The 14,202-nt window shown below is 30.1% G+C and overlaps 2 protein-coding genes across 5 annotated transcripts in view; one reads left to right on the forward strand and one right to left on the reverse strand.

Moving 5' to 3' along the window:
* Nucleotides 1–616: 616 nt before the first annotated feature.
* Nucleotides 617–6,837, reverse strand: LOC101503095 (uncharacterized). 3 transcript variants are annotated; one of them, XM_073365278.1, is made up of 10 exons: nt 6,694–6,769; nt 6,197–6,308; nt 5,755–5,817; nt 4,911–4,969; nt 4,383–4,461; nt 3,671–3,963; nt 2,791–3,321; nt 2,138–2,350; nt 1,160–1,333; nt 617–965 (listed from the first exon to the last, which is right to left on the reverse strand). In XM_073365278.1, the coding sequence occupies exons 3-10, from the start codon at nt 5,780–5,782 to the stop codon at nt 843–845; spliced, it is 1,500 nt and encodes a 499-aa protein (XP_073221379.1). In that variant the 5' UTR covers nt 5,783–5,817; nt 6,197–6,308; nt 6,694–6,769; the 3' UTR covers nt 617–842. The 3 variants fall into 3 exon arrangements, with proteins under 3 accessions (XP_073221379.1, XP_004485456.1, XP_004485455.1); XM_004485399.4 differs by lacking the exon at nt 6,197–6,308 and having other exon boundaries at nt 3,671–3,897; nt 6,694–6,837; XM_004485398.4 differs by lacking the exon at nt 6,197–6,308 and having other exon boundaries at nt 6,694–6,837.
* Nucleotides 6,838–11,413: 4,576 nt separating this feature from the next.
* The window catches only part of LOC101503647 (probable ion channel SYM8), a 6,718-nt gene continuing 3,929 nt past the window's right edge, over nt 11,414–14,202 (forward strand). The window contains exons 1-7 of one of the 2 annotated variants that reach the window (XM_027337402.2): nt 11,414–11,928; nt 12,015–12,083; nt 12,182–12,814; nt 13,059–13,241; nt 13,411–13,470; nt 13,573–13,776; nt 14,154–14,184. In XM_027337402.2, the coding sequence (XP_027193203.1) occupies nt 11,530–11,928; nt 12,015–12,083; nt 12,182–12,814; nt 13,059–13,241; nt 13,411–13,470; nt 13,573–13,776; nt 14,154–14,184 (1,579 nt within the window). In that variant the 5' untranslated portion in view covers nt 11,414–11,529. The remainder of the gene's footprint in view (nt 11,929–12,014; nt 12,084–12,181; nt 12,815–13,058; nt 13,242–13,410; nt 13,471–13,572; nt 13,777–14,153; nt 14,185–14,202) is intronic. The other variant, XM_004485400.4, reaches the window with a different exon arrangement.

Below are 14,202 nucleotides of genomic sequence, written 5' to 3' on the forward strand. Positions count from 1 at the left end.
GAGAGGAAGTGACCACACAAGAGGTGAAGTGAGAGAATAATGTACTAATGAAATAAATACAAATAGACACAAAAAAGCAAAAATGTGATAAAGACAATTTTATAAATAAATTTGTTGACACTTCTTATGTGTATTTACTTTGATTGATTGTATTTTATTTTTTAGTTTTAAAAATTATTTTATAAATAAATTTTAGAAAATTGTTTTTAGAAAGAAAATTTAAAAAAATGTTTTTCAACTTCAATTTCTAAAATAATTTTTTACCAGATAATTAAAAAAACTGAAAAATAAAAAATAAAATACAATTTATTTATTTTATTTTTTAGTTTTAAAAATATAATATTAAAAATAATTTTTATAAACAATAGAGTTTTTCTATTGTTTTTAAATTTTAAAATAATAAAATAGAGTTTTTAAAATCTAAATCAAACAAAAAACAATTCTTCAGTGTCTTTTTAAGTTAATCTAGGTAAAGAGGTATTTGATATATTGAGACCCAAATTCAAATCCAACATACACCTTTTTGTCCTTATTTAATATGTGTGAGTTTCTTCCTTAAACTCTTTAAAAAAAATTAATTCAAACGTGTCCAGTGGTGATCTTGTGCTATATCACATGCTAAATCGTATAATAATTATAACTCTGCTTTATAGCTCAATATACATATTGAATTTTACCAATCTAAGTATCAATGTAAGAATTCCTATTGAATAAATTATCTCCACAAAATTTTCTTCATAAAACCAAACTATAAGTTTGCTTCTCTAAAATGCCTACACCAATAAAATTAAAAATCTGGTAATCATTTTATGGGGTATTTTCTTGGTCTTCGGGCAATCTGACTATCTAAAGCCTTGTTTTCCAGAGGGATTGAGAGATAGATTCCTTGTTAGCTTGACTAGAGTATCTTGCTTGCTACCACTTGAATGCATCTCTATATTCTTCTCTCTTGCCTTTGCAGTGTGCTGCAGAAAATCAATGGATGAATACCAAAGCGAACAAAATTGCAAGGGAGGAGCTTAGTAGCTAACTATTCAACAACATATCATATATCATTATATTGCAATTATGCGTACTTGCTATAAATCACATAAATTCTATGTTACAATTGCATAATTAATATTTAAGTAGCATTCTAGATAAAGGAAATAGAACTTACATGGTAATTGTCATGGCTATATACTTCCTGTTTTGGGCCTGTATGCTCGGTAATCTTTTGGGAACGAAATAACTTCTCTCCATTCTCATAGAAATCAAAATCATCCAATAAAGAAGTCTTAGCCGAATAATTTTTGAAAATTTTCAGCATTTCCAGACCTTCCTTCAGTCCAATCTGGAAACCAGACAAATACGAATTTAATGATAAATTGTGTCCAACAGAAATTGAGTCCAAAAAAATAAAACTACTATTCATATGAACAAAGTAAATGTTATCATTGATATATATATATATATATATATATATAGGTATTTAACTAATTATTTGGAAGAAGAAAAAAATACAAACTTGTAATTTTACATCGCTTTTGTCAATAAGCGCTATAAAAGCCTTTAAAAAAAATAAGGAGGTCACAAAACTTTGTTTTATACTAAGTTAAGAGGTCTTTTAAAGCGCTTGTTGAAAAAACGTTGTAATAGGCTTTTAAAAAATAAGTTAAGAAAGTCTTTTACAGCTCTCTTTCAAAGAGCGCTGCATATATATATATCCACTATCTGTGGGCAGCTTTGAGTAACCTTTGCAACCGCCTAGCAAAAAAGTGGAATTTAATTGAAGAAACAAATGAAATAATAAAAATTATACTTCCTTCAAAAGTGAAAAATCAGAACAAGGATTTGTATTGTTGCATGAAGTAATAATTGATCAAATATCTTAAATATACTTATTCTAATAGAAATTTAATTAGCTCTTTTAGAGAAACGTTGACTCGTGCACGACAACATGAATTATGACATATCCACAAACAGGTAATACACGCTACTCATCATTCATCACTTTCTTTGACAATCTGTGAACAAAAGCAACTACACCAGGCTGCAATTATTTAGAGCAACACACTTTTTTTGGTCATGCAACAACAATTTTGCTCGGACTCTATGAAAGAGGAATTATGTTAACACCATGAAAAGTAAGAATTACCTCTTGTGTGTCCCTACTGAAAGTTACACACTTGTTGTCATTGTTTTTAAGGATGATGTGCAGAAACTGGCGGTTGGGAACATCTTTTATAATATGCCACTTAATTGGGAAGAAGCCGTTGTATTTGTCAAGTTTCCAAAATTTCATGTCTTTTTCGAAGTCCACGGGCCCTAGCATCTCAGCTACTCCAACAAATTGGCCACTAGCATTAACCTGATTTGACAACAAAGTACATCCAAGATCAGTAAATATTCAGGAAATAAAGATTTGAGGACATGAACCCCTAGTTCTGATATGTAAATCCGCTGATACATAATTTTGAAAGACAAATGAACCAAAATTTAAAAAATACTCATTTTTACATTCCTATTACAATTGGAATAAAACAAATCGTTGTCTAAACACTTTAATCAGATAATCCAAGAAAGCATTGATTTTTGGCAATCATTGGACATAAATATAAAGGATGTTCATCTTCTTCTGATGAGATTTTGAAGATGCTTCTAGAAAGAAGAAAAGAAAACAGAATATACCTCCAACAAGATATCAATATCTAAAGTTTCTATAATGTTCAAATTCTTTTTTACATGTTACACTTCTTCTGAAGAAAAAACAAGAAAAGAGAAGACTTAGGGACAAAGATTTGAGCTCACCGAGAAGAAGAGGAAGATTGGACACTGTGTGCCTGTCTCTATTAATTTAGCTTCTGCATTTTGGAATGCTGAGTTCAACTTCTTATTTCCAGTTGGAGTGCTTGTCCAAACATCATATTTAATGCCCTTGTGAATGTCATCTTCGTTGAAAGATTTAATCATATAAAATTTAGCATTTTCATATTCAGTTTGGAAATCGGGAAGGTTATATCGATCTCTGCATACTGTGATTGAAAACTCATCCTTAACAACTGATAAATGTGGATGAGAATTTTTGTGGTGAAACCGAGGACCCCGAGTCATTTCCCTAGGCATTTCAGACTCTCCACTTCTGAATTTCTCACTCAATAAAACTCCACCATTTACATTCGATACTCCACCATTTGGTCTGTAGTTGGTAGAAGCACTTGGCCTGTAGTTAGTATGGGGGAAGACACTGCGTCTTGGGTCGGCAAATGATGAAAAGTTTCTTGTTTGGTTGTATGTCTTGGGAGGGGCAGGTGATGTAAAATTAGAATGGAAATGCGGAGCCTGCAAAATAAAACATTCACTAGATCAAAACACCATAGTTCTACAGAAGTTACAATGAAAATCTAAAAAAAAAATATAACTCAAAGGTCATATATTTTTTATTCATTAGATAAAATACAAAAAAACAACAACTTATTCGTGAGGTGGAAAACAAGGTCCAGGAGAAAACTTCTGTTAGTTATCCATATAAGTGAACTTGGTATAAATGAAACAAAAGAATAATATATTTCTAGGTGTTCATCGAAAAGTCAACACTCTACCAGTCCACAAAATGAATATATAAACAACAAGCAGTGATACCTACTGATATTGTAAAATATCTGAAACATCATAAGCTTCAACTGATTACCTTTTTTAGAATTTCAATTTCTTTTGTTGTATCAATACTAATCTTGGACAACCTGCTGGTTAAACTTCCATTTCTATGTGCAGACTTTGAGTTATTTTGATTTGCTAATGTAGAAGATCTTCTTGGATCATTTCTTGCAAATCCAGAACCACTGACAGATTTGTTTTGCACGCCAACGGAAGTTGATGCTAATGAATGATAAGGCAGGGCTTCTGATTTATGAACACCTGGTTGTTGAAAATAACTAGTGTAAGAAAGGTCAGGTTGTTGACCAACATAATGCCCATTGACACCTGATTTAATAATATAAAGGGCAGAGTCAGCAAAGTAAGAATAGAAGGGATAGTTAATCACACGACACCGTTCTCAAAGGTTAAAAACATTCCAAGTAAACTAATAAATATATTATCACTGTTCTCGAACATTGATATTTAAACTTTGCAAAACAGATCCAAAACACAGACATAATGTGGACATTTCAATTTTAATTGGAGGATCCATATCTGCTACAGCGTGAATGCGTGAATGCAAGTAATCCATTTCTGTCTTTAAAAAGTTTATATAACAACTTCCAAGAGAGATACATTGATATCATTATCAGCAACATTTTATGTGGACCAGGAACTATTTTAACATCTTTCTTATGGAAGAATAACAATCAAGTGTATATAATAAACACAATCTCTTCAAACAGACTCTTGATCTACCTCACCTGAGAAGCGAGCAGTAACATCTCTAGTAAAGGTAAGCTGTGATGTCAAATCCGATGACACACAGTCTTTTATTGAAACCTGCATAAAGTATGAAAAATTGTAGATAATTTGACGACATCATGCGAAAGAATAAGGTATAATGAAAATACAATAACTGCTTATCTCATTAATTACAAAATCAAATTCCATTTGAAAACGATATGTATCCATAAACAACTATAAGGTCTAAAGAGTGACTTGAATGTGTTCACCATGATGTACCAACCAATCAGTATCTTTTTGCTAATTATCAAACTACAATTTAGAGTTTTTCGTATAATTATAAATTATGATCAGAAGAGCCGTCGCATTTAACGCATTTCACAATCTGAAACAACACTGACATTTTTATAGCAAATATTTTCAATACTTATTCACTGAAGAGATGATGAAAGGGTCTATGATAAAATTTAGAGAGAGAAACAGAAAGAGACAAACAAATTCATAGATAGAGTCAATAAAGTTGCCAGTAGGCAGTCACCACATACCACATCAGTCTTATTCTGCTGCTGACTATGATTTGTTGTTGCTGTTGGTATGGAGTGAGCTATATCACATGGTTAAGAAAATAAGTGGACCATAACTAAAACATAAATATATGAAATTTGTCCAGTAAAAGATAAACCAATTAAAATTACCCTGACACACTGAAACCTAACATTAAACCACATTCAATCAAAATAATATTTATTGACTAGGTTTTGAAAATGTGATTAATGCTGGATTACAAAAGATGGTTGTGCCGCCTGTTACTATCTCATTCATATCACTGTCAGTAAACAGACATGTTAGTTCAGAAGTCTATGGTTGTTCATCAAAAAGAGAAGTAAGAGTTTCTTGTTGATATAGACAAAGCAAATTAAAGATTATGACAATGTTGCACCATTTAATGTCATTGTGTGGCCAGTAAAGGGATTTAGGCTAGTGCAGATTAATGAAGTGATATCCACTTCTGTAAATTCAAAAGCTTATGGGATCAATTTTGTCATATATTTCGAATTATTAAATGAACAATCGAGTTTCAATTGTGGTCACATTGAGGCCACAAAGACATAAAAAAAACCAAGGTCTAAAAATTTGTCCGCCACCGTGATTTAGGCTCTAGTGTCATTTTTTTGTCTCTGCCACTACAATGTGACCATGATTGAGGCCACATCAGCCGTATTTAACCACAATTCTCCACAACATCAAGAAACACGACTATGATTTAAAACCTTGTCAAAAACTACAATATCATAACCATAACCACATATTGTTTAAAACCCTAACGATTTCAACCGTGTAATAAAAAGGGTACAGCATAAAGGAGTATAAACAATTAAAAAAGGATACTTTTCTCGAATTCCTTGCCACCGTTCATGGTCAACAACGTCGGTGATTAAAACCAAAGTCAACCTAAAACATTATTGTCATGTGATTACATTATTGTCAAACTCATAGTCAAATAGTTAAAAAATAAACACACTATAAAACATTATGTATGCCAACTACAACTAGAAGAATCAACTCAAAAACTATGTGCCTTGTTAAAAAGACTTGTAAATTCATAATCAAATCGAAGACCCAACAAATTTGTCCTAGCTTCACAGTCCACTCAAAATCTACAATCTGTTATCATTCAATGAAGATTGGCGCAATCAACAATCAGTTGTACCACTTTCGAATTGACCATCTACATTAAGACAATATTTCTCCAAGCTTCCTATCTCACTAATAATGAGCCAAAAGTAAAAATGTCAAAGAATACAAAACTGAGTTTAGTGATTTGAACAACCTTCCTTCTGTAATTCATCATCCAGTCGAAAAGTTCAATTATTTCATTGTGAACTCATAATGGTTATGCAAACACTAACACACTATTCCAAGAAGAGCCTGTAGAACTTTTCCTAAAAGAAGAAATGTGAAGCATCCTCAATTTTCAAAATACGTATTAAACAGTATATTTTCCAATTTGAAGTTTTAACTTTTACCATGCCCTTAAGATTCTCAAAGAGGAAATGTGAAGCATTTATGAATTTTATTTATTTATATAACTCAATTGTGAAATCAAATGTTGAATGCTAAATTACAACACTTAAAATTGATTTCTGGCAAAAACAATTCCATAATGAGCATCGGCCTCAATTTGGCAATGATGTATATAATTTGTAATTTGAAAGAAACAAAATAAGTGAAAGCGAAATTGAAAGTAATTTAGGAGGAAATGTGACATAAGCAAAAAGGGTGAGAATTGAGAAGAGAGAGTGTTGAAGAAGGGTTAACGTTACTTACAGGTGTTAGAGAAAAAGCAAACCTAGCGAGTACATAGAGATAGAGAATTAGGCAAAAGCAGAATTATTTTCATTCGTAACTCGATATCATCTGATTTATTTATACAATTACTTTCTACTTTAACTTCCAAAATACTACCTGCTTTTCGTTTTGGGGCGTTACCACTATTTTTTTTTTATAATAAATTTTTGTTTCTTATATATATATATATATACTAACAATTTTAGTTTTTAGATATTTTTTTTTTATTTTTTCATACATATTAAAATATTATAATAAGAATTTATCTTACAAAATTTCTTAACAAAATATTAATTAAATATAAATTTTGATGTGCTAAACTTAAAATAAAAAATATATTTACTATATTACAGTTAAAAAAATCTAAAATTTTTGAAAATAGATTCTTATAATATTTTAATTATGTATGAAAAAAAATCGTTCAAAATTTCAAAAAAATACACATGAATTGATTAAAGTATGGACTAAAATTGTTATTTGAAAATATTTAAAAGAATGTTATTTTTTTTTTTAAATAGAGGTACTAAAAACGAAACATGATATTTATAAATATTGAAAACTTATTTAATGATTATTTTTCGATTACTCTATATATATCTATGAACCCATGTAATAATGTATGAAAATAACTTATTTTATAAAAGAAAATAGATATATTTCATTAAAAAAATTCATCTGTGTGTGAAAAAATAGTGGTCTTAACAAAATTAAAAATTATTTCAAATGAAAAACTAGTTTTTTGGAAACAAAAGCTATTTTAAATAGCTTCTTAATTTTATTTTTTTCAGAAAAAGACAGTTTATTAAAGAAATTATTTTTCATAATTAGTTTTTTTTTCTTAAAAGTGATTTTTATCACAATAGATAAATACAAAACTGTTTTTACTATCCTTTCAAATTATTAAAAAATGATAATTTTATAAATTATTGAAAATACTAAAACTATTATTTTTATAGTGTATAACAACTGGACTCTGTATCTATATGTATAAAAAGAATAGATGATACCCAAATTTTTTGAAGTTCCTCTTAACATATTGAATGAAATTGGAATCCTTGTTTTACCGTATACAAACATTTTAGCTCCGTGGTATTGTCAAATAAAAACTTTTAAACAATTATGAGTTTGGATCCACAATAGTGATTTTCAAGTTAGATTGTAAAAATATTGTAGGTAACATACATATAAATTAGTTAGTTGGAAGGACCAATTTTAACGAAGGTCTATTATTTTAAAATGTTGGAGCATTTTATTTTTATATTTTTACAAAGAGTTTTCAAACAAAACATATGTATCGCATATTTAATTAATAATGATAGATTGTTTAATTTTGCTCCTGCAAAAAAATTTGACTTTTTTAAGAAAAGTCTTGTTGCATAATCCGACTAGTTCAATATATCAAAATCTTAATTGTAATGGCCACACAACACAAGCCTATTTTTTGACGAAAATTCTGAAGAGGTAGGGCGAGCAACAACATGCAAACCAACCCATACTCAAATAAACCGTCTTAAAATCGAGTGCAACACGTGGCGTGGATTATAGTACATTTCGGGCTGTTAGATTAAAAATTGTGGTTATGACCGGTTGGAGTAGGTCAGATTCAATTTTAAAATTTTGTAGTTACTTAACAAAATTTTAAATTTCTTTAACAATTGTCAATAGGAGCACTTCTTTGATCGGGTGATCCAACGCATCATCGTACTTAATCGTTGTGAATAAAAATAGGACTGATGGACCATATGAGGCTTGCGGTCTAGTTTGCGTCGTATCTAAGACATACCATGTTTTGATTTAAACAAATAAGTCAAAGACTTTAAAAAAAAATTATTTACTTAAAAAGATCAGACTATAAGTCACATAATAAGTATTTTATACCAATTAAATCAGTTTATTTAAATAAATATAAATAATATTTTTTTACTATTATAATTATTATATTAAATTTTGATTTTTTGTGTGTATAAAATCATATTCTTCAAAATATGATGTTAAATATCAAAATATAACTTAATTTTATTGACATATTAACTCGTTAATTTATTTAAAAATATATTTTATTATTTATTCAAAAATGCTGAAGTAAGATAGACATTTAAGTAGACAAGTCATACTAAATTTTTATCAAGATCATACTCAGAGTTAAAAATAAAGTCTATAACAGACCAAGTCAGACTTAAGTCTTGAATTTTTTGATAGGTCAGGACTCGGCTTAGCCTATTTCCACCCTCTACTAATCCTTAACTTGCTCAGTTAAAATGGATGTATATTTAAGCTCTTTAGTTAGCCTTGGATCGACGATTTTATAACTAAATAAAAAAGGCCAACATTAACTTCATAAAAGTTAAATCACATATTTGAGAATAAATAATAAAGGATGATTTTGTTACAATGAAATAAAATAAAATAAAACAAATTTTTTTTGGACAATTCTATGTTTTATATTAAGTTATAATTAAATTATCTATTAATTTTCTTTTATGTTGATAGGAAATATTAAATATCATCGTAATCTTATATAGAACTGTGAGATATTGAAGATCAAATTCGAGATAAATTATCAAACCAAAATATTTTGACTTTTATTAATTGAGTTAAGACTTAAAATTTTTATAAAAGTCTTTTATTAATTTTGAGATTCATATACAATTTACTTCAAAAGATATACTCCCTCTAATGATTTACTCACTCTAGCCCCATGTATACGAAAAAAAAAAAAGCAAAAATTACAAAGACCAGTGATATTGATAGTTTGATATTCATTTAATCTGATAGCTTTATTATTTTTTTAAAGTAACTTTGATATTAAATGTTTTCACACTCACTACTAATATAAATATTAATTTTATTTTTAATAAAAATAAAAGATATTTAAGCAATAAATACACCTTAAAATTTGTAACTTTTTTTTATATTTAAGATTAAAAAAATCTACATTTTTTTATAAGAAAGACCGGGATAGTCTTATATATTATGATTAAAATGCCATCAGTTATAATAAGAATGCAAATTTAATAGTTTATTTATTTAAGTTATAGATACTTATGTAAGTTTTCATTGACACTTTGCTCAACATTTTATCTGCAGCTTATAACACTATGAAATCATATTAAATTGAGAGGATTCTTGAGTTCGTCCAAGTATGGGATTGTATGATTAAAAGATGTCTTACAAGAGTTACTTGATATTATCTATATCAACAAAATGCATCTTATTTTTCTTCTATAGATCATGACAAAAGAATTCTAAAATTTAGCATATTTCGCATGGAGCACACTCGTGAGGTGAATGACTTTTTTGGAGATTTTCTATAAAGTGTGTAAGTGATGACAAAACGTGTTGAAAAGACTTGCGTTGGTTTGTGATATGAGCCGACAATCCTTAAACAGTACAAGATGTTACAAACGACATCAAAACAGACCTCATTTAGTACGATGTGATTTGAGGACAAATCAAACAAAGATTAGTGGACATGTAATGCCCGATATTGATGGAGGTGGAGAGTGGTTGTCGATGCACAAGACATATTCGATGAGTTGCTCGTATCATGCTTCTAAATAAAAAGACACATAGATGAACAAAAATCTCATCAAAACGAGAAAAATGTTGAGATTGTGCGACTACGAAACTGTATGGTTAAAGGAAGACTAATAAGAATTCATTTATACTACTCATCTAACAAAACGTGTATTCTTTTCAATAGGTTATAACATAAAATTTATCAATTAAATGTGTTTATCTCTGAGCACTTATAACATAAGTGATCTTCTAAAAAGTTAACTGAATAGTGTGTGAATAGCGACAAAACATTGAAAAACTCATGTTGATATGTAGAAAGAGTAAAAATCCAAAACAAACTACTAATTCAAGTCAAGTCAACAAATTTTATTTATAAGACTTATTATCTTATCCTCACTCATTTCTTATTTCTCAGTGAGTTTATAACTCACGGTTTGTAAGTAAACTATTTATTTATTTTATATATTTTATTTTATTTAAAAGCAGCGATGATGATATATTCTCTAACACACACATTTTTTTTTCCTGGTAAAAATGTACATGAAACATATTAAAATTGTGTAGATTCTATTTAAATTTGTTAGGACTCACATAAATTTTAACTAATAAAAGATAATGTATTGAAAATAATGTATCAAATACTATGTTGTTAGCATTACTCTTAATTTAATTATATAAAGAGTATAAGTTTAATAGGTCGGTTTGATTCGATTTTGGGTAGAAAATAAATCTAAACCGATAAAAAACAATTGATTTGGTTTTTGATAATATTTACTCACTAAATCTGAACCAAACTAAATTGATGAAAAACAAATTGTTTGACTTGGTTGAATCAAGTTGATATTTTAAAAAATATAAAATAAATTAACTTTTATTTAAACATTAGATTTTTCATACAATTAAAATAAATATATAAACTACAATAAAAAAATATAATATATAATTATAAAAAATCATATGAATGTAAAATATTTTTTAAGATAATATATTCACATATTATGAAATAAAGTATATGATAATAAAATATAATAATTTTATTCTAGTTTCGAGTAATATATTTTGAAAGATGTAAAAATGAGACTAATACCAAAACCATGTACAAAATTCTGTTAATTTTGAAAACATAAAAAGAAGAGGAGTGTACACTAAACTAGTTATTTATGAAAGGGTCCCACGACAGACTGAATAAAGTATTGACTCCGACACAGAAAGGAAGAGAGAGAGAGAGAGAGAGGTTTCTTAATTCGGAATCGGAGTCGGAGTCTCACCAACACACTTTGAAGTGTGTCAACAACAATGGCAAAGAGCAATGAAGAATCTTGCTCGAATCTGAATGCGACGAGCAAGCCACCATTGAAGAAAACAAAGACACTTGCACAACAATCTTCTCTCAATCTCAGAGTCTCCGTTGACAATGCTTCATCCTCTTCTTCAGCTTCATCTTCAACCACTCAAACTAAAACCGATTTCTCTGACCAACAATGGAACTACCCTTCTTTCCTTGGCATTGGTAGCACCTCCAGAAAAAGAAGACCATTACCACCACCCAAACCTAATTCCAACACCCTTCCTCCCCTCTCCGATTTCCATCATCCCAACCCTAAAACCTCACTTCTTCCACCTTCCTCTTCCTCTTCCTCTTCTCCATCCATCACCACACAACAACAGCGACAACAACACTACATCTTCTATCTCGTTAGTTTTACACTTTTTCCAGTTTCTCCCATTTATTTATAACTTCTATCTTCGTGCTTCATTTTAAATCATTTTCTATTTTGCAGCTTATTATCACTTGTATTATTTTTGTACCCTATTCCGCTTATCTACAATTTAAGCTTGCTAAACTCAAGGTATTTTTTAGTCTTTCGATTTAACAAAATTAATTCACTTATTCTATGTGTTGGATTGGATTCATTATTATTTATAATTTCGATTTCTTTCGTTCCAGGATTTTAAACTTGAACTGTGTTGTCAGATTGATTTGTGTTCTGGGAATGGAAAAACATCTATACAAAAAGATGTTGACGATGATGGAAGCTCATTTTCTTATTATATCTTGAATGCAGATAGTAGAACAATTGCTCTGTATATTGTGTTGTTCACACTTGTTTTGCCTTTTGTTTTGTACAAATATCTTGATTATCTTCCTCAAATGATTAATTTCTTGAGGAGAACAGATAGTAATAAGGAGGATGTACCATTAAAGAAGAGAGTTGCTTATATGGTTGATGTATTTTTCTCCATATATCCTTATGCAAAGTTGCTTGCACTTCTCTTTGCGACTCTCTTTCTTATAGGATTTGGTGGTTTAGCATTGTATGCGGTTACTGGTGTTAGCTTGGCCGAAGCACTTTGGCATTCTTGGACTTATGTAGCTGACTCGGGAAATCATGCTGAAACAGAAGGAACCGGCCAGAGAATAGTTTCCGTCTCAATTAGCTCAGGTGGAATGCTTATATTTGCCATGATGCTTGGCCTTGTTTCGGATGCGATATCAGAGAAGGTAGATTCGCTTAGAAAAGGGAAGAGTGAAGTGATTGAAAGAAACCATATACTCATCCTTGGTTGGAGCGACAAATTGGTAATGCCATCATTGGTTTTACAGGAAACAATATGTGTTTTTGAATTTGATATTGACCGTCATGTTTAGGAATTCATTATATCTGATAGTTATGGAACCTCTAGGGATTTTTTTTTGGCTTCCTTGCATGAACATTCATTATGAAGTTTTTGTCCTCTTATGGTTAACATGCATCTGAGTGCATTAGTTATTTTTCTTGATAAAGGAGGACAAACAAAGGCTGATAAACGATATTTTATTGCAGGGTTCACTTTTGAAACAGCTAGCAATAGCAAATAAGAGTGTTGGTGGTGGCGTCATTGTGGTGCTTGCAGAAAAGGAAAAGGAGGAAATGGAAATGGATATATCAAAGCTGGAATTTGATTTCATGGGGACGTCTGTAATATGTAGAAGTGGCAGCCCACTTATACTGGCTGACCTAAAGAAGGTATTGCTTTGCTGTGGTAATTATTCAGGGAAAGGGTAGCTCTTAGCATAGTCTTTGTGAACCAATAATATGGGGAATGTGTTTTGAGTTGTTTACCTTTACTTCCTTTCTTGCTAAATGTTAGTAACTATTATCTATCCTCCAAAATTTAATTACTATTTATTTGTAGGTTTCAGTTTCAAAAGCACGAGCAATCATTGTTTTAGCTTCAGACGAAAATGCAGATCAGGTCATTTACTTTACCTGTTACCCTTTTGTTGTTTTGTTGGTGACCAACTCTTGCAGAGGAACTTCTTCTTAGTCAATGTTTTCCTCAAATTTATGTCTCCAGAGTGATGCACGTGCTTTGAGAGTTGTTCTTAGTTTAACTGGTGTAAAGGAGGGCTTAAGGGGGCATGTTGTTGTGGAGATGAGTGACCTTGACAATGAACCCCTAGTGAAACTTGTTGGTGGAGAACTCATTGAAACAGTTGTTGCACATGATGTAATTGGACGCTTGATGATTCAGTGTGCTCTGCAGCCTGGCCTTGCACAGGTTATTCAAATAACTCAATCCCTCTATTAAGAATTACTGAAATTGATTGCTTGGTGATTTAGCTCTCTTCTCCCCTGCCTCATGACACATTACTCGCGTTTTCTTCACAAGTGTTTTATATAACTTAAGTGCTCTTACTAAGTCACATACAGAATGCCTCATGAATTCTGTGTCTTACTCGATAAAATTTTTAAATGAGCATTTTGCTATGTAGTATAGAGCCCGTTGCGTAGATAGGAAAACTGAACCACTTTTCTGTCCTTTTAGTGATTCAAATGTTATGGAATTATTATTGACCTCACTGGTGCATTTGGTTTCCAGTTACCTAGACTTGGTATCATTCTGTGTTTTCTCATTTGTTTTGTTCTCTTGGCCAGATATGGGAGGATATTCTGGGATTTGAGAATGCCGGGTTTTACATAAAAG

Source organism: Cicer arietinum, chromosome 1, assembly GCF_000331145.2.
Source record: "Cicer arietinum cultivar CDC Frontier isolate Library 1 chromosome 1, Cicar.CDCFrontier_v2.0, whole genome shotgun sequence".
Taxonomy (NCBI): domain Eukaryota; kingdom Viridiplantae; phylum Streptophyta; class Magnoliopsida; order Fabales; family Fabaceae; genus Cicer; species Cicer arietinum.

Excerpts from the sequence above, each read along its gene's own strand:
- LOC101503095 (XM_004485398.4), bottom strand. The coding sequence starts at position 5,782 with ATGAACGGTGGCAAGGAATTCGAGAAAA. Across the intron at positions 3,322-3,670 it reads AAATTGAAATTCTAAAAAAG|GCTCCGCATTTCCATTCTAA; the intron begins GTAATCAGTTGA and ends TTTATTTTGCAG. Across the intron at positions 2,351-2,790 it reads CAATCTTCCTCTTCTTCTCG|GTTAATGCTAGTGGCCAATT; the intron begins GTGAGCTCAAAT and ends TTGTCAAATCAG.